This window comes from Cyprinus carpio, chromosome B5 (assembly GCF_018340385.1).
Source record: "Cyprinus carpio isolate SPL01 chromosome B5, ASM1834038v1, whole genome shotgun sequence".
Taxonomy (NCBI): Eukaryota; Metazoa; Chordata; class Actinopteri; order Cypriniformes; family Cyprinidae; genus Cyprinus; species Cyprinus carpio.
Genome location: NC_056601.1, coordinates 22,577,217 through 22,601,194, shown reverse-complemented (window position 1 = coordinate 22,601,194; position 23,978 = coordinate 22,577,217). Strand labels below are relative to the sequence as shown.

Genomic DNA, 23,978 nt, shown 5'->3' with positions numbered 1-23,978 from the left:
TTTGCTGAGAGTTTGTACCTTGATCTTAGGGAAAAGATTCATTAGCTTGGGCTTGTGCTCCAGCCCTCGAGACTCCTTCACTTTTACGCCGAGCTGCTTCATATATGACAGTATCACAAACTGCATGGTGCTACTGTGAAAGAGAATGACAGTATGAGAAAAAAATACTTGGAAATTGTTCACATCCCTAAGTTTGAACAGTAGTATTAAAAATGGCATTATTACATCAGTATATATACCAAGGTGTTGATGATTCGGCCAAAACTAGAGTCTAGCTGATGTTTTTCTAATCCAGCCTTAGACTTAAACTTAGTTTCACTCACTGTGGTAGTTTAAAATGGACTATTCTGAGAAATCATTATCTGTCATTTCCAGCAGGGGGAGCAAGAGCTTAGTTCAGTCCATGCTGAAATACTTTACAGCGTGCAGAAAATTATTCTGACAGCTAGGACCCCAGCTGAAGAACTCACAAAGCTGTTCTCACAAACACTTACAAGCCAAACAGATGACTTGTACAATGTGTAACCACAGTCAGTGCCAGAGCAGAAATAGCCCTCACAAGCTCCTGTCAGAGGCTTCATGAGGCTCCACTCTCTTGTATGCCATCTGGGCGGACACACAACGCCTCAGTCCCTTCTGCTGCCGCCCATATGGGCTCCTGACCGATCATATGCTGCAACTACACACCACTCACAAGACTGCAACAAAATCTGGGAGGGAAACTGCAGGGCTAGTGTGACTTGAAGCAGGTTTTTGCCTTTAAAATGTACCTTTTCACTTTAAGGTTTTGTTTTACTACTTTATAAAGTAATGTAAAACTGTACCATTTTACTAAATACTCAGTTTCTGTGTGACCTTGGATTTAGTTTCAATCTGTAAGGCAGGACAGTGTTTCAGGGGTTAATATGGGGTGATGTAATATGTCATTTATGGAGGGAGAGGACATGAGAATTCCCCTTACCACTTATCTTCCTCTGTGGCCTGTGACGTCAATCTGAAACAAAACATAAGTTGCTGAAGTGTGAGAGACACACACAACTTCCAGTGTGTTTTCCTTCTCGTTTGAATAGTGTAACATGTAATATTTACCCATTTTGGATTTAACCTAAAGATGTTATCATAATTAGTTTAATTTCAATACAATCACATTAGTCTAGGTTTAATCTTAGTCAATCTTTGGGTAAAATGGGAACTTGTTAAATAATGAATAACAATGAATGGCTGTCGGCTGATGCCAATATGACCAATAACCCCTTTTAAAATAATGTTAATATTCTATAAATCAACAAATTTGGTCAAAATGACATCATTATCCTTTAAGGAAGTGGACACAGCTAAGAAAAGTAAATCCTACCTCTTTTTTCCCCACTTTATTTTTCAGTTTTGTTAAATTTGTCCGTTGGGAACAATTTATTTATTAAAAAGTGTGTATAGTACTTACCCCAGCATTATATTAGCATTCATTTCTATTTCTAAAAAGCCCCTTGCAAACATTTATAAATCACCTGTTATCTTTTTGAAGGCATATACACCTCAGTTAACATACTGGTCCCTTGCAAAAATATAGTATTTACCTTTTACAAAATGTACATACTCCTTAATCATGTATATTTACATAAAAGAAGAGGACTGAGAACAGAGCCCTGTGGGACACCCTGAGTTAGGGGAGTAGTGCAAGACTTAAATTCATGGACAGCAATCAAGTGTTGTCTATCAGTGAGCTATGATTACAACCATGAAAGCCCATGAAGCTAAATGATATATTGGCATTTTTTAAATACAATTCTGAACATCTTAAAAATTCTATAAGAGCTTTGCAAACATGATAAAATGGGTATTTAAATGGTAGTGATCTGTAGTGTGTAAGCAATAACTACCATACACAGAGAGACAACAAAGAAGAGAAGGACAAGAAACCTTTCAAGAGAACAAATGGCATCATCTAAAAGTATATTCACATACATGTTAGCATGAACAAGTGCACTTACAGTACATCCTCAATCTTAGAGATAATGTGCTCTGCACAGGATCGCTCTTTTTCCAGAGCCACGCGATCTCTCATTCTCTCTGTATCCAGACGGGCTAGCTCTGCTTCAGCCAGGGTCAGACCCATACTGCGCTTGTGCCTGTAACATACAGATAATACACAAGTGAATTTAGTGGAAGAGATGGTTTTGACTGACACTTGTGCTGGTAAACTGGAGATGAAGAGTGCGTGTTGGGGTCTTTATCTGATCTGTATTAGATGAGTGCATCTCACCTGAAGTCTTCTAGGTTCTTCTGGATGTCAGGTAGTAGTGTGTCCTGCAGCTGCTGCACATATTGACGGTGGACGTCCTCTGAGATGGGTTCCGGCCTCTTCCGTTCTGCATTATTTGAGTGTGCAGTCCGTTCTATGCAAACACAAACAGGTATAAAAGTCATGCAAAGTTACACTAAAATGAGGTGCACAGTATATTGGCACCATTATCGATAATCAGAATTATCTTATTTAACAATAAATCAGCAAATACAGATTAATTTAAAAATAATAAACTAAATATCAGACAGTTAAATTGTTGTTTTATTCAGCCAATATATTTTGTTCTTTTATTTTTTAAAAACAGCCCCCTAGTATTTAGAGTTTTGAACTTACCCAGGTCAGCGATGATGGATTCTGGCACTGTTACTTTCAAGCTCTGTTAAAAAAAACAAAACAAAACAAAAAAAATATTTAACTCTTAATCAGAAACCACATCATCTATCACAACCTAAACAAGCTGAGACTGCTTTAAAGTTCCTCACAGCTGTTTTATCTATGAAGAAGGTATCCATGAGGATTCGTCGTGTCTCTTTGGAGCTGGTCTGTTTGTAAATTTCAGCATAGAGGTAGCACAGCTGAGGAGCGAGAAGAGAAACAAGTGATGTGACTCATCTGGTCTGAGACGAAGCCGTAAGCATGCAAGAGAGATTCACGGAACATGGAAAGTAATTTATAAACATTTTGTTAGATTCCTGGAAATTCCAGGTTTGTGGGTAAGAGCGGTGATCGATCTCACCAGCGGTGCAGGGTCAAACTGAGAGACCACATGATGGATGAAAGCTGCCAGGTGAGCAGGCCGAGATTTCAGGAGGTCTACGCTCTGAAAACAGCTACACTGGCCATTCATCTAGAGACAGAGAGAGTTAACTTACATTACTAGTACACATTAATATATTATTCAACTTTATGATTTAATGCATAACTTAAATGTGGGCTTGTGAATGTAAATGTGTATTTTATTTTGCTATTTTCCATGAATAACCACTGGGCTCTGTTTAAAATGCTAGTAGGCTTCCTTCTTATCAACTGTCTACCTAGGCAGCTACCTTCTAAGATGACATTATAAGCAGGGTCTCAGAAAAGAGGGGAAAGTGGAACTCCTAGGCATTACTTACGTAGAGCCAAACTGGACTGTGGATTAGGGTCCCTGCAGAGGGATCACTATTTCAAATGAGAAAGACCCTAAAAACGCAATGTAGTCATCTCCAGCAACACAACATCATTAAGAAAAGTTAGTGACTTTACGCATACTGTATGAGAAATTATTTGATGCATCAATCCAGTAGGAGATGAAGATTGTGTGATATGTCTCCTGTAATGGATTTATATATACTGGGAATTATATTGGCTTTAATGTAAACTATAATGGTGTCTACTGGTATTTGATGGATTCTATTGGTGGGATGTAATCTGGCAGATGGGAAACAAAAGAATAATAGTAATTCCTATTGGAATAATGGCCAAAACACACTACAAAAAGGAATTATGTAATTGTTTTAATGGAAACCATAAGAATTCTGTGATGGTTTCTACTGTTGCAGGGGTGTCCAAACTCAGTCCTGGAGGGCCGGTGTCCTGCAGAGTTTAGCTCCAACTTGCCTCAACACACCTGCCTGGAAGTTTCTAGTAAAAGCTTGATTAGCTGGTTAGGGTTGGGGCTAAACTCTGCAGGACACCGGCCCTCCAGGACCGAATTTGGACACCCCTGCTTTAAAGCTATCTATTTTATAAAGTACTATATAAATAAACGTGATGCAACTTTAGTTAAGTGGAGTGCCAAATTGCAGAGCATATCCAGATCACTATGAACAAATGCTTTCTTAACTGCTGTTTTCTCACCACCGTCATTTTGTTGTGTTTATTTGTTATTAAGAGGAAAGCCTGAAGTACATATTACATAATCATCTAAACACCACTCTCAGCACAGGCGGTGCTGGGATGTTTGCTAGCATTATATCGCTGCTCAGGTATTTCAAACTTTGTTTTACCTCTAAGCTAAGAACAAAAAAGAACTTTGTCATGAGTTATATCTAGGCAGCTCACTAGTGTTTGAAGCAGAGCCTGTGAGTACAAGAATCAAAAGGCAGTAATGTACAGACTATATCCAAGCCACGGTCAGCCCTACCTGTTCCTGCTCTGTGTCAAAGTCTTCGTCCTCAGCACCAATGATGGGTGCTACCGGACGAGAGGAGGGGCTCCCCACACTCGACTGAGAATCCTAAATGAGAAGCATTCAAATTATGCACAGCACTGAGAAACTACAAATGAAGACATGAGGTCAAAGAGGTCCCTCACAAGGTCAGGTGTATCTTCGGCGTCCGGTGAAGGACAGGAGTTGAGGCTGTCTCGGGGTGTGGTCTTTGGGCTGTGGCAGGGGGTCTCTCTTTGGCATGGACTCTCTGGGACAGGACTGGGAGTGACCTGCACAGATCAATTGACAGCAAATTTTACACAAAGGAACCATAAATCAGCATCCAAGCAAATGTGAAATGAGGAAGGTGAGTCTGACGGGAAGCAGGTCTGCTGTACTGACAGGGGTTGTGGTATTGTTGGACAACGGTGGCTCCATTCCAGCATCGCCCTGCCATGAAGGGGGCTGATTCAAATCTCCCCCTCCATCCTCTTGCTCTCCTTCTCCTGGCCTTGGAGATAAGGAGCCATCCTACAACAAACACAAAAAAACATTTATTAGAACTGCAAAATCATGACATTTCCAGAATGTGAAGTGTAGTTTCCGCACCACTAGTTAAAATAAGGACTGTTAATGAAGACCACAGAGGTCAGGAATTATTATTTTTCTGCATAGTTTTGTTGATGATGTAACAACAACATGCAAAAAAAAAAAAAAAAAAGGCATCTTATCCTTGTTAACTAGTTTTTTGCCACGGCAACAATGCAATGAGTGACAGGGAATTCCATTTGAAACGTTTTTATTTGGTACAGATCAGTAACTAATTGTTCTTTGTATAATATTAAAATGGTTTCTTTTTTGTAATTTGATTATGTATTCATTCATCTTATTGCGAGACAGCCGTGTGCTTGCAGAGAGAGAGAGACTGCCCACACGCTTTTCTGTCTGGCTTTGATTTGTAATAGATTTTGTAGATACTTTGCATCTAGTGTGAACAAAATGCTCGTCTTTTGAATCTTATTGTTGCATCATGCATGTCAGGTCATTTTAAATTTAGTTCAAGTTTTGGTAGTTTTGTTGTGTTTTTATATAGCTTTGATTATACATATTACAGCTTTTGATCTATGCGTTCGACACCATAGACCACGACATACTCATAGATAGATTACAAAACTATACAGGTATTTGAGGGCAGGCTTTAAGATGGTTTAGATCCTACCTGTCTGATCGCTACCACTTTGTTTATTTAAATGGGGAGTCATCTCATTTATCACCAGTAAAATATGAAGTGCCACAAGGATCTGTCCTAGGTCCTCTGCTATTTTCAATATACATGTTGCCCCTTGGTAATATCATTAGAAAATACGGGATTAGTTTCCACTGTTATGCTGATGATACTCAACTATATATCTCAATGAGACCAGATGAAATTTCTAAATTATCTAAGCTAACAGAGTGTGTTAAAAATGTAAAAGATTGGATGACCAATAATTTTCTCCTATTAAATTCAGGTAAGACAAAGATATTACTTATTGGACCAAAAAACATTACACAGAATATCGTAGATTACAATTTGCAATTAGACTGGTACTGTTACTTCCTCTTCTGTCAAAAATCTGGGTGTTATATTAGACAGTAACGTGTCTTTTGAAAATCATATTTCCCATGTTACAAAAAAAGCATTCTTTCATCTTAGAAACATTGCCAAGCTACGAAACATGTTACCTGTTTCTGATGCAGAAAAGCTAGTTCATGCATTCATGACCTCTAGACAGGACTATTGTAATGCACTGTTAGGTGGTTGTCCTGCATCTTCAATAAACAAGCTACAGGTAGTCCAAAATGCAGCGGCTAGAGTCCTTACCAGGTCAAGAAAATATGATCATATTACCCCAATTTTACAGTCTCTGCACTGGCTACCTATTAAGTTCCGTATCAGTTAGAAAAAAAATTATTACTTACTTATAAGGCCCTTAATGGTTTAGCTCCTGCATACCTAACTAGTCTTCTACAATGCTGCAATCCATCACACTCCCTAAGGTCACAAAACGCTGGACTTTTGATAGTACCTAGGATAGCAAAGTCCACTAAAGGAGGGCATTTGGCTCCCAAACTCTGGAATAGCCTTCCTGATAATGTTCGGGGTTCAGACACACTTCCTCTGTTTAAATCTAGATTAAAAACACACCTCTTTGGCCAAGCATTCAAATAATGCATCTCATAATTTTGGACTGCAGTTCTGCAGTATCTGATCAAATGCGCATTATTATTCTTTAGCTTGGGTTAAACTAATTAATTTTATTTGGCTGGAACAGCAACTACGCTAATTATGTCTCTATTTGTTTCTCTGTTTTGCAAGCTCCAGTCTGGATCTAGAACACCTGAGAAGAGATGATGCCAACCCCTTAGAGGACCTCAGATGATGCTAACCAAGAGACAACATACAGAACTACCACATTTTTTACCACAAGTTCGATTGCATAATTGCTGTTAACAGTGTTAATCATCTGTTTGTTTACGTCTTTTATTGATTTTTCTGAACATTTCTGCCGTATGCACATAAACTGACAGTCACCACTGATAAGCTACTACTAAATATTGTAGAAACTTAATTTTCTGTAAAATTGCTCTGCAATGATTTGTATCGTAAAAAGCGCTATACAAAAACTTGAATTCAATTGATTAAATTTTAGTTATTTTAGTGCTTCAACAAACTAAATTAAAAAAAAAAAAAGAAATGTTGCCTTGGCAACAAGCCAAAATTAAGTGTGTTTCGGTTCTTTTGATTTCAGTAAGTGAAAATGTTTGTATGGTTTTAGCTTTAGTTATCCCTAGACTAGACTATCTAAATGTACAATGGAAGCTGAAACAGGGCTTCCTGTTTGAAATACACTGTAAGATGTTATATGCTCCATGTGTTTTACTGACAAATTAAATTTCATGTTATGAGCACTACTAATATTAGTTGTTAAAAAGCAAATGAATGGTGTAAACATGGTTAATTTTCTCAGTTGCCTCCACACGTTGTGTTACATATAGTGTCACTAGCAAAAAATTAATGATTTACATGAACAAACTTTTCCATCAATTCGAATTTTAGTGAACTTGAAATTATATCAAGTTCAAATGTGTGAAATGTGTATTTAGACCAAATCAAAAAATAACAAATAAATATTATATTAAACATTACATTAACATCTATTAATAGAGTATATTTTTTTTTTTTTTGACATTTTAGAACTGAGAATTCCTCTGAATCACAGCTTGGTGGTTGTTGTTTTGTGTGTGTGTGTGTGTGTGTGTGTGTGTGTGTGTGTGTGTGTGTGTGTGTACCTGTCCAGTCCCAGAGGGCTTGCTGAGCTGCTCCTGGTGCTGTGGAATGTGCTTCTTGGCGTCCTGGATTTCCTTCAGTAGTTTAGGTGTAGGGTTCCTGCTGTGCTCCTCCATCATGGCCTGTAATTTATCAAACATCACATTGGCTCTGATCATTCCCACGTCTCTTGTCATAGAGGATGTGAGATTGAAAACTCAGAGAGTGCTGTCACAACATCACGTGGTTGATACAAGTACACTTATATGCATGAGCGCAATGATGGTCAAAATCACGTAAGTCAGTCTATAACAATAGCTTCAGTTCAGCAAATTACGCCAATACTTTCCAACGGTTCTAAACTGAATGCGTGCTAACATACCGCACACATTTACACATACTAATAGATCACAGTATTCATGCTATATTTATAAGCAACTCTGCAAGGCAGCAACATTTCAAGTAGGGTTTCAGTTCTCAAAACTTGATAGAAAATATGCTAAAGATGCACAGCAACTTAATCAGCACCATAGTCATCTACTACAATAAATTTCTTTAAGAAAAAAGTAATGGATTATATTTAAAAAAAATCCACAAATGTCAGTCTTGATTTGTAGGTTTAACTACACCAAGGCTGAATTTATTTGATCAAAAATACTGTGTGAAATATCACAATTTAACATAACTGTGTTCTATTTTAATATATTTTAAAGTATAATTTACTCCTGTGATGGCAAAGCTGAATTTCCAGCAGTCATTCTCCAGTCTTCAGGCTTAAATGAACCTTCAGAAATCATTCTAATATGCTGATTTGCTGCTCAAGAAACAATTCTTACTATTATCAGTGTTGAAAATAGTTGTGCTGCTTAATATTATTGTGGAAACCGTTATACATTTTTTTTTTCAGGATTCTTGATTAAACAATTTCAGGATTCTTGAGCTGCATTCTTGAGCATCTCGATTCAAACACACACAATCTTATTCCCAATGACAATAATTGTATTGTATTGTATTGATCATCTCGTTATGCCAGTAGGTGGCAAAAAAAAAGTATTTGTCATTGACTCATTTATTCAAGAGATTCATTTAGAAACACTGATTCAACCAATAACTAAAGACTTCATAAATGAGACACTGGCTACTTCATTCAATTTTTTTTTTTTAATTATTTAATTCAAATGAATATATTTTCATAGACTGAAGCAAAGAACATTTTGTCAGAACCTCTAGTAAATTTAATGTCTAATGATTTTCTTCAGAATAGTAGAAAAATCACAATCTCTTTTTACAAAAAAGGGGGGGGGGGGTTCAATTTATCCTGATTTGTGCAGCTCTAATGAAAGTTCTAAGGAAACTCAAATTAATAAATTATTTGAAACACAAATATTTTGCAAAATTAATTATATGTGTATTTTCTGTTAATTTTGTTCAATTTAAAGCATCTGTGCTGAATAAAAAAATTATAATAATAAAAAAACTACAATTTAAACCATTATGAAAGAAAGTACAGAGAGTAACCCAGAAATCACTTTCGTATAGAGCCACAGCTCTCTTACGTGTTCAAGACACTGTCTGTATGAAAGCATGTGACTGCTGTCGCTGGTTTGCTGCTGTGACACTTCAAATACAAGCAGTAGTAAAAGGCATACAGTGCTATGAAAGACTGAAGGCAGATGATATGGTGCTGATGGAGATCAAGGCTGTTTATCAGCTCTTACCCATACAGACAGAGGGGTCGGTTTGCGCTCCGAGGGGCTGGGGGAGGAAGACAAGCGGTCTGGACCGATGGGCCCCGGGGAATGAGGGGAGGTGGGTGAGAAGAGAGGCCCCTCCTCCCCCTCGCCGTCTGAGAGGGGGATCTGAGGCAGGCCCGGCGGTCTCCCCAGAACTGTCAGGGCCACATAGGAGCCCGCTGTACACAAACACACCAACAACTGTACAGTATTGTTCATTTTAAATGTGAATAACCTAATAAACTCAGTAAAAAGACACAAGCTACTTACATTTTATTAGCTTTACAACTTCTACATGATTTGAATGTGTAACTAATGTCCCATTGACCTGCATGAAAAAAAAGAAAGAAAAAAAAATTAATAAAACACATTGATTAAATAAAATTCATAGATGCTACTTAAAGCAGATTGATGCATTATTCTTTAGTTTGTGCTGTATTTACTTAATAAACCTTTTTTTTTTTTTACATAAACTTATTAGAAAGTTGCTTCTTAACATTAAGAACAATATTTAAAAGTTGCTTCATAACATTAAGAACAATATTGCCAGTTACTGTCTATTTCTGTACCAGCAATGTGCTAAAAAATAATTATACTGTTTTCAGTGTTATTATATATACTTGTATACTATATGTTTTTTATTAATATTTTGAATAAGTTTTTATTTTTGTGTTTTTAAATTGCATTTTACTTTTAGTTGACAATAATTTTGAGTATTTTTTTTTTATATTTTGTATTATATTTTGTATTTTGTATAATATAGACTTAACTGTATTAAGTCTATACAGTTTTTATTCATTTTTATTTTCAGTTACTTAAGTGCAATTTAAAAAAATGAAAATTTAAATAAAAATTGCTTTGGTACCTTGCAGGAAAAAAAAACATCTATGAGTTGACAGGCTTGCATGATCAAACTACATTTCCCATCATTCTACTGCAGTGCTCCAAAAAGCTTCCTGTAATTGCTGGGCTGAGAAAAAAACTGGTCAAAATGGCCAGAATATTCTGACGAATATGATATGAGAATACATTACCATTCAAAACCATTCAGGGTTTTTTATTTACTTTTTTGAATATTTATTATTGATATTTTTATCGAGCAAGGAAATATGAAACTGGTCAAAAATAACAAAAAATACAATTGGCATGGTAATATTGTGAAATAATTTTAAAATAACTTTTCCATTAACCATTTTCTACACACACACACACTATATGTATGTTTGTGTGTGTAGAAAACCTATTTTAAAACTATTTCACAATATTACCATTTTCACTGTATTTCTGAGCAAATATATGCAGCCTTGGCTAGCATAAGATAATACACCTTTGAATGGTAGTGTAAGTCACATCATAATTATGATTTCTGAACTAATAAGTAGGGCCAGAGATATAGAGACCAGAGACATCCTGCCGACATCAGGTGAGCTGTCTGGAGAGGATGTGTGTATGGTAGCCTCAGGGCTTAAAGACACAAGCTGTGCTCATTTTGAACTAAATCTCGACAATCTACATTAAAATCTACTTCTCTGATTATTAATTCTGATCTTCATCACGGTGGAGCCCCTGATGATCATCACCTTTATGATCCGGTCACCTGTCTGAACACCAGCTCGCATGGCAGCTCCATCTACATGCAAAATAAGAAAAAGAGAAATCATGCATTCGGCTGAAAAATATACTACGGTACCATCTGACATCATCAGTGCAGAGTAAGGATGTAGCTTGAATACACATTTTCACTGTCTCACTGTAGCGACGTGAAAAGCAACTATGTATTTAGCACTGTTAGTGTCGTAATTATACTGTGCTGTGGTGCTACACAACCAGATAATTATCCATGCCTTGATAGTTAAAGGAGACAAGTGTGTGTTTTAGTCACTTGTGAAACTCTTCTACATGTGCATGTTATGGAGGGTAAAACAAGGACAATGAACAACAGGGATTGTGTCTTTCTTACCCTCTTTTACAAGCTGTACAAACACAGGGTTATCGCCACTCACTGTCAGCCCAAAGCCATTCTCATCTTTCTGGATGATAACACAACGCTGCACAAGCCCTGCAAGACAGAAAGAGGGAGAGAGAGAGGGGGATAAAGCAATGGAAAGATGTGGAGAGTGCATGAGAGAGGATGAGGACTTGCTAAGTAGCACTCAAGGAGCTGGATAAAGAAGAGTGTGTTATTCCTGGTCACATACAGTATAGTGGTTGCGTGTATGTAAAACCAGATCAAACGGCTGAGAGACAGTGGATAAACACGGCAAAAATGATTTCTTAAAAGGCCTGGAGATGCACTCAGTCATGAAAGAGCTTAGGAAACGACATAAACAACAAAAACCGGTTTCTTTTCTAGCATGCTTGTGACTTTGCAGGAAGTCCATGTGAGAAAATGTAAGAAAGCTACTCAAACCTGCACTACCGTTCAAAAGCTTGGGGGCACTAAGATACACACACACACACACACACACACACACACACACACACACACACACACACACACACACACATATATATATATATATATATATTTTTTTTTTTTACTTTTTTTTTTTTCCAAAGAAATCAAATAAATTGTATATTAATAATAAGAGATGTTTTTTGAGCACCATTTCAACATATTAATTATTTTTAAAGGATAATTTGACACGGAAGACGGATTTGCCATAACAGGAATAAATAACATTTTAAAATATATTAAGAGAGTTACTTTAAATTGTACTAATATCAACAATTTTACTATTTTACTGTATTTAAAAAAATAAATGAATAAATAAATAAACATATCCTTGGTGACTTCTTTTTAAAAAACTCATACCGACTAGGGCTGCACGATTAATCATATTGTAATCTCGATAACGATATCACCCTTTCTCGATTCATCAAAAATAATCGTCATGATATTGGCCGGCTTGTTATTTATCCTGAAACGTGTTTTTAGTTTGGCATTTGCGTTATATTGCATTGCTAACAAGCCTTCACTAGCGTTCATGCTTGTGGTTGCCAGATGTGAAGAGCTTTAAGCCCCAAAACAGAACTTTTCTCCTTTAAGGATACACGTTCTGCCCGGTGTTTTAATTTGTGCAATCTGGCAACCCTGTGCGCGCTCACTGATGGCAGAACAAGCGCTGATGATGATGATATGAAAACGATCTCTTCACAGCAATATTCTGCTTACATGAAAGTGTCATATAGACAATTTGTGTTTTTTCACAAGCTACCTGTGACATTACAATGGGGAAAAATGTACATAAATTGGAATTGTTGGAATTTATATTAAGAGTTTCTAAAGTTTTTACCAGTTTTCGAGTTGGCATGGCAATGTTAGTTTTCAGTGTGTATTAACAATCTTTGAGCAAATTTACTGTGCGATCTGAGTGGCTTTTTTCTCATTTGCGAACAAATTGTCACTTATAAAATGTGATGTGTATACAGATGACAAAACACTTACCAAAACCATGAGTTTTGTATTATCATAGTTGGTTAAATGAAGTCAGTGTATAGTCAGTGAAGGTTGGTTAAAGGACACATGAAATGTTATTGCATTTCCCTGCTGAATAAAAAAAAAAAACACCTTAAAACCAGCCTAGGCTGGATGACTGATTTTAGTTTGTCATCCAGCCCAGACTTTGCTGGTCAAAGCTGGTCAGAAGGCTGGTTTTAGAGGGGTTTTGACCACTTCCTTAGCTGGTCAGGCTGGGAGACCAGCTAGAACAACCAGCTAAAACCACCTTGACCAAGCTGGGAGACCAGCTTAAACCAGCTAAGTTTAGGCTGGTTTTAGCAGTTTTTTTCTCAGTAGGATAGAACAATCGTTATTAAGAATCGTGATTATAATTTTAATTAAAATAATCATGATAATGAGTTTAACCATTAACGTGCAGCCCTAATACTGACCACAGACTTTTGACTCATTTCACAATATAAATATGCTTAGAATCCTAGAAAGAATTTAGTATATATCAAAGCATGAAATGGTGTTTTCAACTAATTTTACTTCTGGAATCAGACATTTTTCTAAATCTAATAAAGCCGCGACACACCAAGCTGACTTGTGTCTGGCACTATCACATGCGTTCTCCTCCTGCGTGGAAGGAATTAACTGGCTATATCAGCAAAACTATAGCCTGTTTGTCATTCAAAAGAAAACGAAACAGGGATATATACAAAACGTAAATAAAGTGGTGCTTGCTTACCCTTATGAACATCAGTTATGCTGATAACTTTCTTTTAAATGGCTCATATTGTTATGAAAATATTCGCATACTGGATTGCTCAGATAAGACAACGTAACATTAGAATAGCCTCTGTCTGTGCTGCTAAACTGAACATCCAATCAGAGATCCGAACTGGGCAAACTGCCGCCAAAGTGTGGAACACTGCAAAAATAAGCCCCACAGACAACAAGAAAAAAGAAAATGATCACTATTTAGCAAAAACTTAAAAATTGAAAGATGTTTTAGAATTAGATCAGTTATTACATTATGATGAAAGATTACAGAAACATTTTCTTCTTAGGAATAACAATGTTTATTACAAATTTACAATAGGATCTTGAATGTGTATTGATAAAGTAAATGGGATCAATTTTGATTTGAAGATGACTATATAATACTATGAAATACTATGAAAAGCAAATTAGATGGAAATTAAGACATACCCCGCAATCAAGCAGGCATATCTGTTCCAGCATCACATAAGAATAAATCCTTCACAATAAATCCGTCACATAAGAATAAATCAACTATGAGCAATGAAGTATTAAACTAGAAACAATCCATTAAAAATGCATGTTTAATATAATAAAATCATGGTCCTTGAAAAATAAATAAATCATAATACAGCTGGAAGGAGCTGTTGAGATACAAAACACTCGTGTACAAAGTATACAAATGAAGATTTATTCAGTACAGATAAGAGTTTTTTTTTTCTTTTCTTAATTTAAGCACACTGTCATTCAGGATCTGCCAATGCATATGTATACCACAAAAATAAAATAAAATAAAATAAAATACACCTCTGTAGACAGGTGTCTGTTAACAGTTTTAACACGGAAACTGCTTGTGTGAAGAGTGGACATGTAAAAAACAAAAACACGTCAGACGAGTATCTCACAAGACTGGATCAGTCAGCAATGTGTTTCGCTGAAATGCTTTGGTGCAGCTCTTAAGCCATTCATGTGTGATGGCTACAAAAGTGCATCTTCCTCCATTTGTGCTACTAACACAAAAACACACACATTCACAAACACTCTGGCTGAGTGTAGCCATTTTATTAATTGATACATTCTGGATAAATAATATAATACACATTTTAAATATTATTAAATATACATTTATAATTTTTTGGAGTTTATATGATAGAGTAAATTCTTAATTAACAAATTAGTTGGGCAGGGTGTACTTGGTCAACTAACAACAGAGAACTGACTCAATGAAATGTTTCAAGCATCTGTTCATTCATTCTGTTCACTTACATCAAACAGATGACTGTAAAATAAGATTAAAAGGAAACTAAAGGCATGAACTCAACAGAATAGATGAAAAGAGCCAGATGGAGTCAGCGAGAAAGAGACTACTGCAGAAAGGTTAAGGTGTGTGAGGACAAGGCACAGCACGCCTCCTCAATAATGCAAAAGGCTCCAGATCGCTAACAATTAAACATGTCTTTGATCAAGTCCAGCTCCACCAAGGTACAGCCCAACAACAAGACTAGGGTTGGGCGATGTCTTTACCAAACTGGCATAGGACGATGTCTACAGTCAAACATTGTGGGAGGCGGGGTTAGGGGTGTGCCCAAAGTGTGAAACAAATAACACGTTCTATGAGCCACTAAAAGGTTAACCGCTTGCTAGCGGTAGCCTGTTGCATTACAGTACATGGAAGTTCACTTACCACATACACAGAGTTAGGAGAAATGTCTGATATGACGATGGCGAATGATTTGCAGATCCTGAGCACCAATGACAAACATTTAATCTAGTCAAATGTGTGGTAAGTACTGCCGTTCCATAGTATAGAGTCCTTGTGATCGCGAATCTCAAAAGTGAAAGTGAACATAAAATGAGAGCACGCAATCTAAAGCAGTTTCAATAGCGGCTCCCTGATGCCCGCAATTTACATACAGTCGCTTATACTTACAAAATTATATAATTGCGAGACAAAGTATTGAAATAAATTTTTTTATCCTCCCATCTGTCAACTTAACATCGTGATGTCTGTCAGTCATCGGCGATGGACGATGGCATTGTCTATCGGCTCAACCCTAACCAAGACATGCTAAGAAATCAGTTCAGGCCAAGTTTGAGCGGCGGGCACAAAAGAAAACGAATGATGCTCACACAAACACACACACAAACCACAGCAAACCCCCAGAGCAGCGGCAGTGACCCTTACCGCAGGACTCTGGCCTTCCGTCGGCTTCTACACTTTGAACAGCCAGTTCTGACAGCAGAAAACATGCGGCACACACATACAAACAGCAAGAGAAAGAACACAATTGAAAAAAAATACACTAAAAAGAGAAAAAGTAACAGGCTCCATATGGAAGTGATGTGTGGAATTCTGCCGAATTAATTAATTTAAGCTTTTCCCTCAAAATAATAGGAAAAAGGTTTTTAAAAAATTAAAAAGTTATAATAAATAATAATAAAATGATAAAACAATAATAAAACATTATTTCTTAATCTCAGTATCACTTGCGTTTACAAAATGTCACTTTTACCAAATTTGAGACCATTTATCCATGACCAATAAACATTGCTTCCTTTTCCTCCAGACTCAATTTATAAAACGATGACTCAAACCCATCTGAGACACACCCTGTATATCCTCCTTGATGACTCAGCTAGATCCCTTACTAAAATAAACTGATGGCCGCACAGCTGTGTGTCCCCGCAGCAGGAAGAGAGAGAGAGGGATTACAGTCCTGTGACAACATCCGGAGCTTGTGATGAGATGGGCCTCCCACATAATGGTATAACCAGGCCGCTAAAACCATATCAAGAGTTAAACTTCCATACTGCATGGCAACATGGGCTCTGGTGTGCTTGATTTGATAACTTCAGTCATGTCTGGTTAATCCCAAGAAAGATTATAAATTTAATTCAAGACTTCAAATCAAGGTTTGAAACACAGGTTTGAAACACAGATGTGTGATAAATTCACTTCAGTATACTAAGAGCACATTTTCACTGCTATTATATATTCCCATGGAGCTTTTTCCACTGAGTGTGAACATTAACACAGTGACAATGGGCTATTTTTATATTGCTCACTTTTGGTTCATGTGTCTGGAATCAACATTTGATAATGCTGTCCGCAGTGAAACATTAAAGAATTAAAAATAAAAATAAAAGCCTCTTCTTTTTCTTCTCTATATTTCTCCCCAGCTCTAGCTTGTCTCCTAATTTAGATTTCTAATAAATGTAGCATTGTATACTGAAAATACTGTTGGTTCTGTAATTAATTGCTTATTTTCCTCCATTGTAAGTTGCTTTAGAAAAAACGTGTCTGCTAAATGCATACGTAAACATAAAAGTAACATTTAAAATCCATATGGATAAACAGAGTAAAAAAATGACAAAATTAGAAAGTGCTTAAACTAGTTCACACAAAACTGAAAAATGTGTCATAATGTGTCACAATTTCTCTAAATGCTGCAGCTTCAAACCTCATTTGCACTTAAACATTTAAATTTCACATTTTTGATTCAAATTGGAAAGCTGTGGTGAAGGGAAGGATTTTTAGTGAATTTAAAGTTCAGTCAAAGTAATGTGCGAGTTGTGTGGACTATGTTTTTAGTGGTATTTTTGCTGTCTTTTTTAGGCTTGACACGCTCAGTTCTCATTCATTTTTATTTTATGGAAAAGACTGAATTGGAACTGAATTGAATACATGTCATGTTGAGCATGACATTTTCAAATTATTTAAAATTTAAAGCAGTAAAATATTTGTTAGTGCAAAATGCTGCACTTTTTTAAGCTTTATGTTTTTGTTTTTCCATTGTTTTATTCTCATTTTCATATGCTACAATTCAAAAGTTTGGGGTCAGTAGGATTTTTGTAATATTTTTGAATGAGGTCTCTGCACCAAAGGCTGCATTTATTTAATCAAAAAATATATTAAAAATCCTAATTTTCTGTATCACTTGATCTTTTAGAAATCTTTCTAACATACTGATTTGGTGCTCAAAAACATTGCTTAGGGATGCACCGAATATACCAAAAGTGCATTTTCGGTTTTCTCAAACAGAAACCGCGACATTGCGCGTGCACCAGCATAACGCAGACCACGAGCTCCCCTCGACATTCACTTCTAACCAGTGGGTCTTAATAGAGAACATTCTCTCTCTTCTTGCCCCCTTTGAGCAGCTAACTAAAGGGATCAGCTCCTCTTTGCATCTGTAGCGGACGTTATTCCTTTAATTGCAGCACAAAAGCGTATCATAAGCAAAGAGGTTGAGACGGACCACGGAGTAAAAAAAGAAAAGTACACTCTTGGAGTCTGTCAGCACACGTTTCACAATGAGATCTATTCGGATCCTCTGCACTTCATCGCGACTGTACTTTATCCGCGTTATAAAGACCATTACTTGAATGCGGAAATAAAGCAGCGCGCACGAGAAATGATCCAGGCCGCGATGGATGCGGAGAACACGCGTGGAGACGGAGCAGCGCACGGAGAAAGAGATCATAGCGCAGAAAAAAAGACTCGTCTCTCTGCACACTCGTTGTCTGATATGTTAAGTGAAATCCTGCAAGAAAGTGGCTCAAATAATAATAATACGTAGGCTATTCTGTTCTTAGGCTACTATATATGTGACTATCAGATTGTAGCCATATTTCTGCTAGATATGTTTTTAAATTTATATAAATGTTTATTTATGCCCTGGCCCTATTTAAATACACTCTCTCAAATCTTTCTCAAATGTCAGGCAGATGACAAGCTCAACAGCTAGATGGTTATCTGTCTGAAGCCCCCATCCCCAGAAGTGATAACCCTCTTGCCTACTGGAGAAGTAATGCACTTTCTTGTAGTAGTCCTACAGAGAAAAATTTCAAATGCACTTGACCTAAATGCTCTTTGTTTTTATGAGAGAACATTTCATTTTAAAACCTTTCTGCAGGCCAGTAGGCCTGTACATTATTTTTCAATGTACACATGAGTGGGGTCAAGTTAAACATTTTAGCTTTTGAATTTTATTTATATACTGTGCATTGTTGCAATGTGCTAAATAAATATTTGCAAAATTTGTAATTGATTTATTATTTGAAACTTTAATATTAATTTATGCACCGTGCAATGCCTGCTTAATTTTAGTAAAGTTAGTACTTAATTTTAGAATGCAATGGTACTAATAATCGGCATAATTTCTTTCGGTGTTTCGGTTTTCGGTTTTCGGCCTTGGTTTGGTTTTTTTTTTTTTTGTTTCGGGAATTTTTTTTTATTTGGGTGCATAACTTTGATTGTTTTTTTTTATGATGAAAACAGCTGTGCTGCTTAACATATTTTAGTGAAAACTGTGATACATTTTTTTTCAGGATTCTCTGATGAACGGACCGCTCAAAAGAACAGCATTTATTAGACATTTTTGTAACAATATACAATTTTTTACTGTCACCTATTTAATACATCCTTTCTGAATAAAACAGTAATTTCTAAGATGTAAAAAAAAAAAAAATATTGCTGATATTTTTAATGGCAGGTTCTATTGTTTATAGGTGAACTATCCCTTTAAGAGCTGCACTGAGTCTTATCCATGAACACATTACTCAGCAGTGACCAGTAGTCAAAGTCAGTGTTAAACCTTTAAACAAGGTGCTACTCCAGCATTTAAATGATGATTGAGGTCCCTGTGGTCCCTCTGATGTCACAGCTGACATGTTCCTGCTGTAATTATCTTCATACAAACTGAAGCAGTCCAGAAGCAGCACACTGGGTCTGCATTCAATCTCTCAGCTACAATAAATCTACTGATATACAGTTCACTGGTCTTTAGAGCAACGTGCACTGTATCTGCACACTATCCAAGCTGTCACAACCCAGATATAAGCATTTGACTATAAATAACCTGATTAAATTGGTCAGTTACTTTTAGTTTTCAAACAAAGTAACATTGAAACATTGTGTTTTGCACCACAAAATACTCTTGGAGTGGGGAAAATGTCAGAAAGAGTTATGCATTATTTAGATGTCTTTCAAAAGGAGACAAACGGACGGGTTCTTACCTGTGGGGTCAAACTCATGCGAGGGGGGGACTGACGCCTTGTCGCTTTTGGGCTTTTTGTCTGGGGGATGATCCTTGCTGAGAATACTTCCTGTCCTGTGCACACATACACATAAATGGGAAAAAAGGGTCACCGTCACTTCCACGTCATGCTATTCTTATCCAGCAGCACACAAAAACTAGACAGGAAAAGTGGATCCAATTACAAAAGGTCACACTCATGCCCCCCGTCCAAAAACTGGCCCAGAGAGAGTAGACAAAACATTTCTGACCAACACAATGCAAACTACTGTTGACTATGAATTTGAAGTGGGAGAAAGTGAGGGGGGCGGGGTTGGGAACGGTGCTACATGTCGGCACACTTCCCACAAGGCTATTGTTGCCAACATATTGTGTAAAATTTAATTTGATTTGATTTTGAATTATTTTATTTTTTTTAATTAAAATGGTTTCTGTCTCTACGACTGCAATTATTTAGCTATTTTTGCACACTTAATAAATGCAATTATCTACCCATCTGTCACAAAAATGTAAAGGGATAGTTCATCCAAAAATGCTAATTCTGACATTAATTACTCACCCTCATGTTGTTCCAAACCCGTTAAACTTTCGTTCATCTTTAGAACACAAATTAAGATATTTTTGATGAAATCCGAAAGCTTTCTGACTCTGCATAGACAGCAACACAACTGACATGTTTGAGGCCCAGAAAGGTAGTAAGAACATCGTTAAAATAGTCCATGTGACATCAGTTGTTCATGTTGTTTCGTAATTATATGAAGCTATGAGAATACTTTTTATGCTCAAAGAAAACAAGTATAATGACTTTATTCAACGATTTTTCTAGGGCTGTCCCCTAATAGTCGAATAAATGTTAGTCAACCAGAAGAGGCTTGGTCGACCAAAATTTTATTAGTCAGTCAGTCGCAGAAAAAAAATCCACAGGAAGTGCCAAAGTCACGCAATCCGTGACGGACAGATCGTTAATTGCTGGTCTATGTGGTAAGGACATCCATACGCTCGCCTATCATTCATAGACCTCAAATATGGCTTTTTATCTGAAATATATAAGTTTTAGCAACTTTACATGGCCGCTCAATCTAACGTTAACCTAGAGAAATATCTGCTATTCAAGTGTCTGTGTGGAGTGAGGAATCTGAACAGTATCGCGCTTACTGCAGGACAGATGGAGGTGCCGGTGCGGTCACTTGCTCCTAAAATACTCTTTCATTTTTGGTCATACAGATAAGAGTAATACATCTTTCGAATCTGTAAAAAGTGTGTGTAAAAATAAATTTGTGTGTAGGCTTGGGTATCGTTTGAATTTTATCGATTCCGATTTCAATTCTGATTCTGCTTATCGATTCCAATTCTTTTCGATTCCCAGTTTTGATTGCAGTGTGATTGAATAATGATATCAAACATTTATTCTCTCTTTTTTGCAAACCATTTATTGGAGCTGAATACCATGAAAAAAAATTAACAGGTTACATAAAAACTGGACTCCTTAAGAGCTGTTTGTGTGCGAAATAGAACTGTATGATTCTGGATAAATTTAGGTGTTTTTTTTTTTTCTTTTTTCCCAGTGGAAGTTGTGGTTCTCTCCTGATTCTAAAGAAAAAAACATTAGCCGACTAAACGAAATGTAATTTATGAATTAATGATTAAATTACTCACTCAAGATGTACTTGTTTCATTACTGGATAAATCAGCGTTCTTTTTATGAATTAATGTATGAACAATTAAAGACAAATATTATGATTTAACAGCCCTTTATAGCCACCTAAATGTTTGCGATTAGTCTGCTTGTGGCTGTCAAGAGCTATGAAGCTGTTACGTCATGCGACAGGTACACTCTTTAGGTGAATGCATCGCAAACGAAAATTAAAAAGTTTGTTGAATCACAGTCATGTGATTTTTGTTTTCTTTGAGCACCAACAAGTGATCACAACTTGTATCTCATAAAATTACAGAATGAACCAAAGATGTCAATCATTGAATTTAGGAATAGAATCATGTTGGTCTTTTTACGTGTTCTGGGCCTTACAATCTAATAAATGGCAGTCCTGTCTTGTATGGTTGGACAGAAAGCTTTTGCAACTTTTAGCTCAAATGATATTATAACAAATGTTTGGCAAATGTGTTCGCAAATGTAGCCTTTTGTTTTTTGTTTGGAATGTTATGAGTGTTAGGAATTTGTTCCAAAGATGAGTCCCCACAAATGAAAAAAAAAAAAAAAAAAAAAACAATTACACCCGATGTTGTCGCAAACCCATTTTGACAACTTCGTTCCGACTTCTGACCATAAGTTTATCCATATTTTCTGAAAACCGGAATCGGCCTGTGACTGTCCCATATTTGTGCCACTCAATAACACAACAAAATATTGCCTTTAGAAAATATGAAAGTCAAACAGAAAACTGCCATCTGCCATCTTATGTGTCTCTGACTTGATATGAAACGTGACGGGAACACTTTGTAAGCGAAGAATTTAAAAATGAACGAAATTATTCAATGCATCCTTGTGTCAACGGTCTCCAGAAGAGCTCTCTCTCGCAGCATACGGTGATATCCGCGCCACAAGGAGACCGTTTTATAAAGAATCATAGAAAAAAAATTATTTTTGTTTTCTTCGCTTGTGGTGCCATTGATACAGAAGACCCATATTAAATACACGCAGAAATCCTTGTGGTGCGGATGATACAGAAGAGCATACACCTTGACACTGTTATTTACTTGGCAGTCTATGGGACAGTCTCAAGCCTCCAGGTTTTCATCCAAAATATCTTAAATTGTGTTCCGAAGACAAACTGAGCTTTTTTACTTTTACTTTTTTTTTTATCCCTTTAATGACAGAATTTAAATTTTTGGGTGAACTATCCCTTTAAAGACACAATGTGGTTTTCTTTCTCATACTTTGTTGGCTTAACGCAAATACATCTCTACCATTCAAACATTTGAGATGAGTAAATAATTTAATTTGAAAAGAAATATCTTTATTCGATTCATCAAGGACACATTAAATTGATCAGAAGTTTGTAATGTTCCATTTCAAATAAATACTATTCTTTTGTACTTTCTATCAAAGATTTCTGACAAAATATATTTAGACTTTAAAATATATTTAGAACAAAAGTTATTTCAAATAGAAATATTTCACAATATTACAGTTTTTGCTATATTTTTGACAAAATAAATGCAGCTTTGGTGAGCATCTTACAGACCTCAAACTTCTGAACATTAGTGTTAATTCAGGGAAAAGAAAAACTTTTTTTCCTCCAAGTAAAACTTTGTTTGAATGCAATCAGATTATGATTCTTACAACTAGATTATATATAAACTGGTGAGTTTTGTGAACCTGTCAATGGCAATTTTTTAATTCACATTTGTACATTTTGGATCCTGCTCAAGCAAATATACAAGGCAAAACTGCAAGAAAAGATTTAACTCAACCTCTACAAGTATGTAAAGTCTGAGCTAATGCTGTGAATCTGAGCATTTTATTATCACATGTTCATATCAGCGGCTGCATCAGTGTTGTGTCTAGGCTCAACCTGCCCATATCGCTGTCTGCAGAGAACTGCCATTAGCTGTCTGACTGCCGCACTTCTCTCTGGGGCTATGAGGGTTTCACTAGGAAAGAGCAACAGGAAGGAGGTACTGCACTCACCTGCTCGCTTTTTTGGGAAACCTGAAAGACAAAAGCAATTTTTTTAGAAAAAGTGTTTGAAACAATATGCTAATGGAATATTAACAATAGTAAGTTGATTTTCACAGTACACTACCATTCAAAAGGTAGAAATATTTTTTTGTAACAGTACCTAAGGTCACCAAAGCTGCATTTAATCAAAAATACAGTAAAAACTGCAATACTGGGAAATATTATTACAGTATAAAATAACTGTTTTCTATGTGAACATATGTTAAAATGTCATTTATTCCTGTGATGGCAAAGCTGAATTTTCAGCAGTTATTACTCCAGTCTTCAGTGCTACACGATCCTTCAAAAATCTTTCTAATATATTGATTTCTGTTAAAGAAACATTTCTTACTGTTGAAAATGGTTATACTGATTATTATTTTTGTAGAAACCACAATACATTTCTTTTAAGACACTTTGATTAAAATAAAGTTCAAAAGACCAGCATTAATTTGAACAAGACATCATTTGTAACAATGTAAATGTCTATTACTTTTGATCAATTGAATGCACCTTTGCTCAATAATTTTTATTTATTTTTTTAAATCACTGACCTCAATCTTTTGAATGGTAGTGTA

At 36.2% G+C, this 23,978-nt stretch overlaps 1 protein-coding gene across 5 annotated transcripts in view; it reads right to left on the bottom strand.

The window, feature by feature from the left end:
- LOC109107386 (rho guanine nucleotide exchange factor 12-like) overlaps nt 1-23,978 on the bottom strand; it is a 76,518-nt gene that overhangs the window by 17,349 nt on the left and 35,191 nt on the right. For 4 of the 5 annotated variants that reach the window (XM_042724935.1, XM_042724936.1, XM_042724940.1 and 1 more), the window contains exons 2-18: nt 23,371-23,391; nt 19,702-19,796; nt 11,437-11,535; nt 11,057-11,106; nt 9,747-9,804; nt 9,462-9,655; nt 7,767-7,886; nt 4,836-4,964; nt 4,598-4,723; nt 4,428-4,520; nt 3,039-3,149; nt 2,785-2,877; nt 2,636-2,678; nt 2,261-2,393; nt 1,989-2,126; nt 962-994; nt 19-133 (exon numbers count right to left, since the gene is read on the bottom strand). In XM_042724935.1, coding sequence (XP_042580869.1) covers nt 19-133; nt 962-994; nt 1,989-2,126; nt 2,261-2,393; nt 2,636-2,678; nt 2,785-2,877; nt 3,039-3,149; nt 4,428-4,520; nt 4,598-4,723; nt 4,836-4,964; nt 7,767-7,886; nt 9,462-9,655; nt 9,747-9,804; nt 11,057-11,106; nt 11,437-11,535; nt 19,702-19,796; nt 23,371-23,391 — 1,651 coding nt within the window. The remainder of the gene's footprint in view (nt 1-18; nt 134-961; nt 995-1,988; nt 2,127-2,260; nt 2,394-2,635; nt 2,679-2,784; nt 2,878-3,038; nt 3,150-4,427; nt 4,521-4,597; nt 4,724-4,835; nt 4,965-7,766; nt 7,887-9,461; nt 9,656-9,746; nt 9,805-11,056; nt 11,107-11,436; nt 11,536-19,701; nt 19,797-23,370; nt 23,392-23,978) is intronic. The other variant, XM_042724938.1, reaches the window with a different exon arrangement.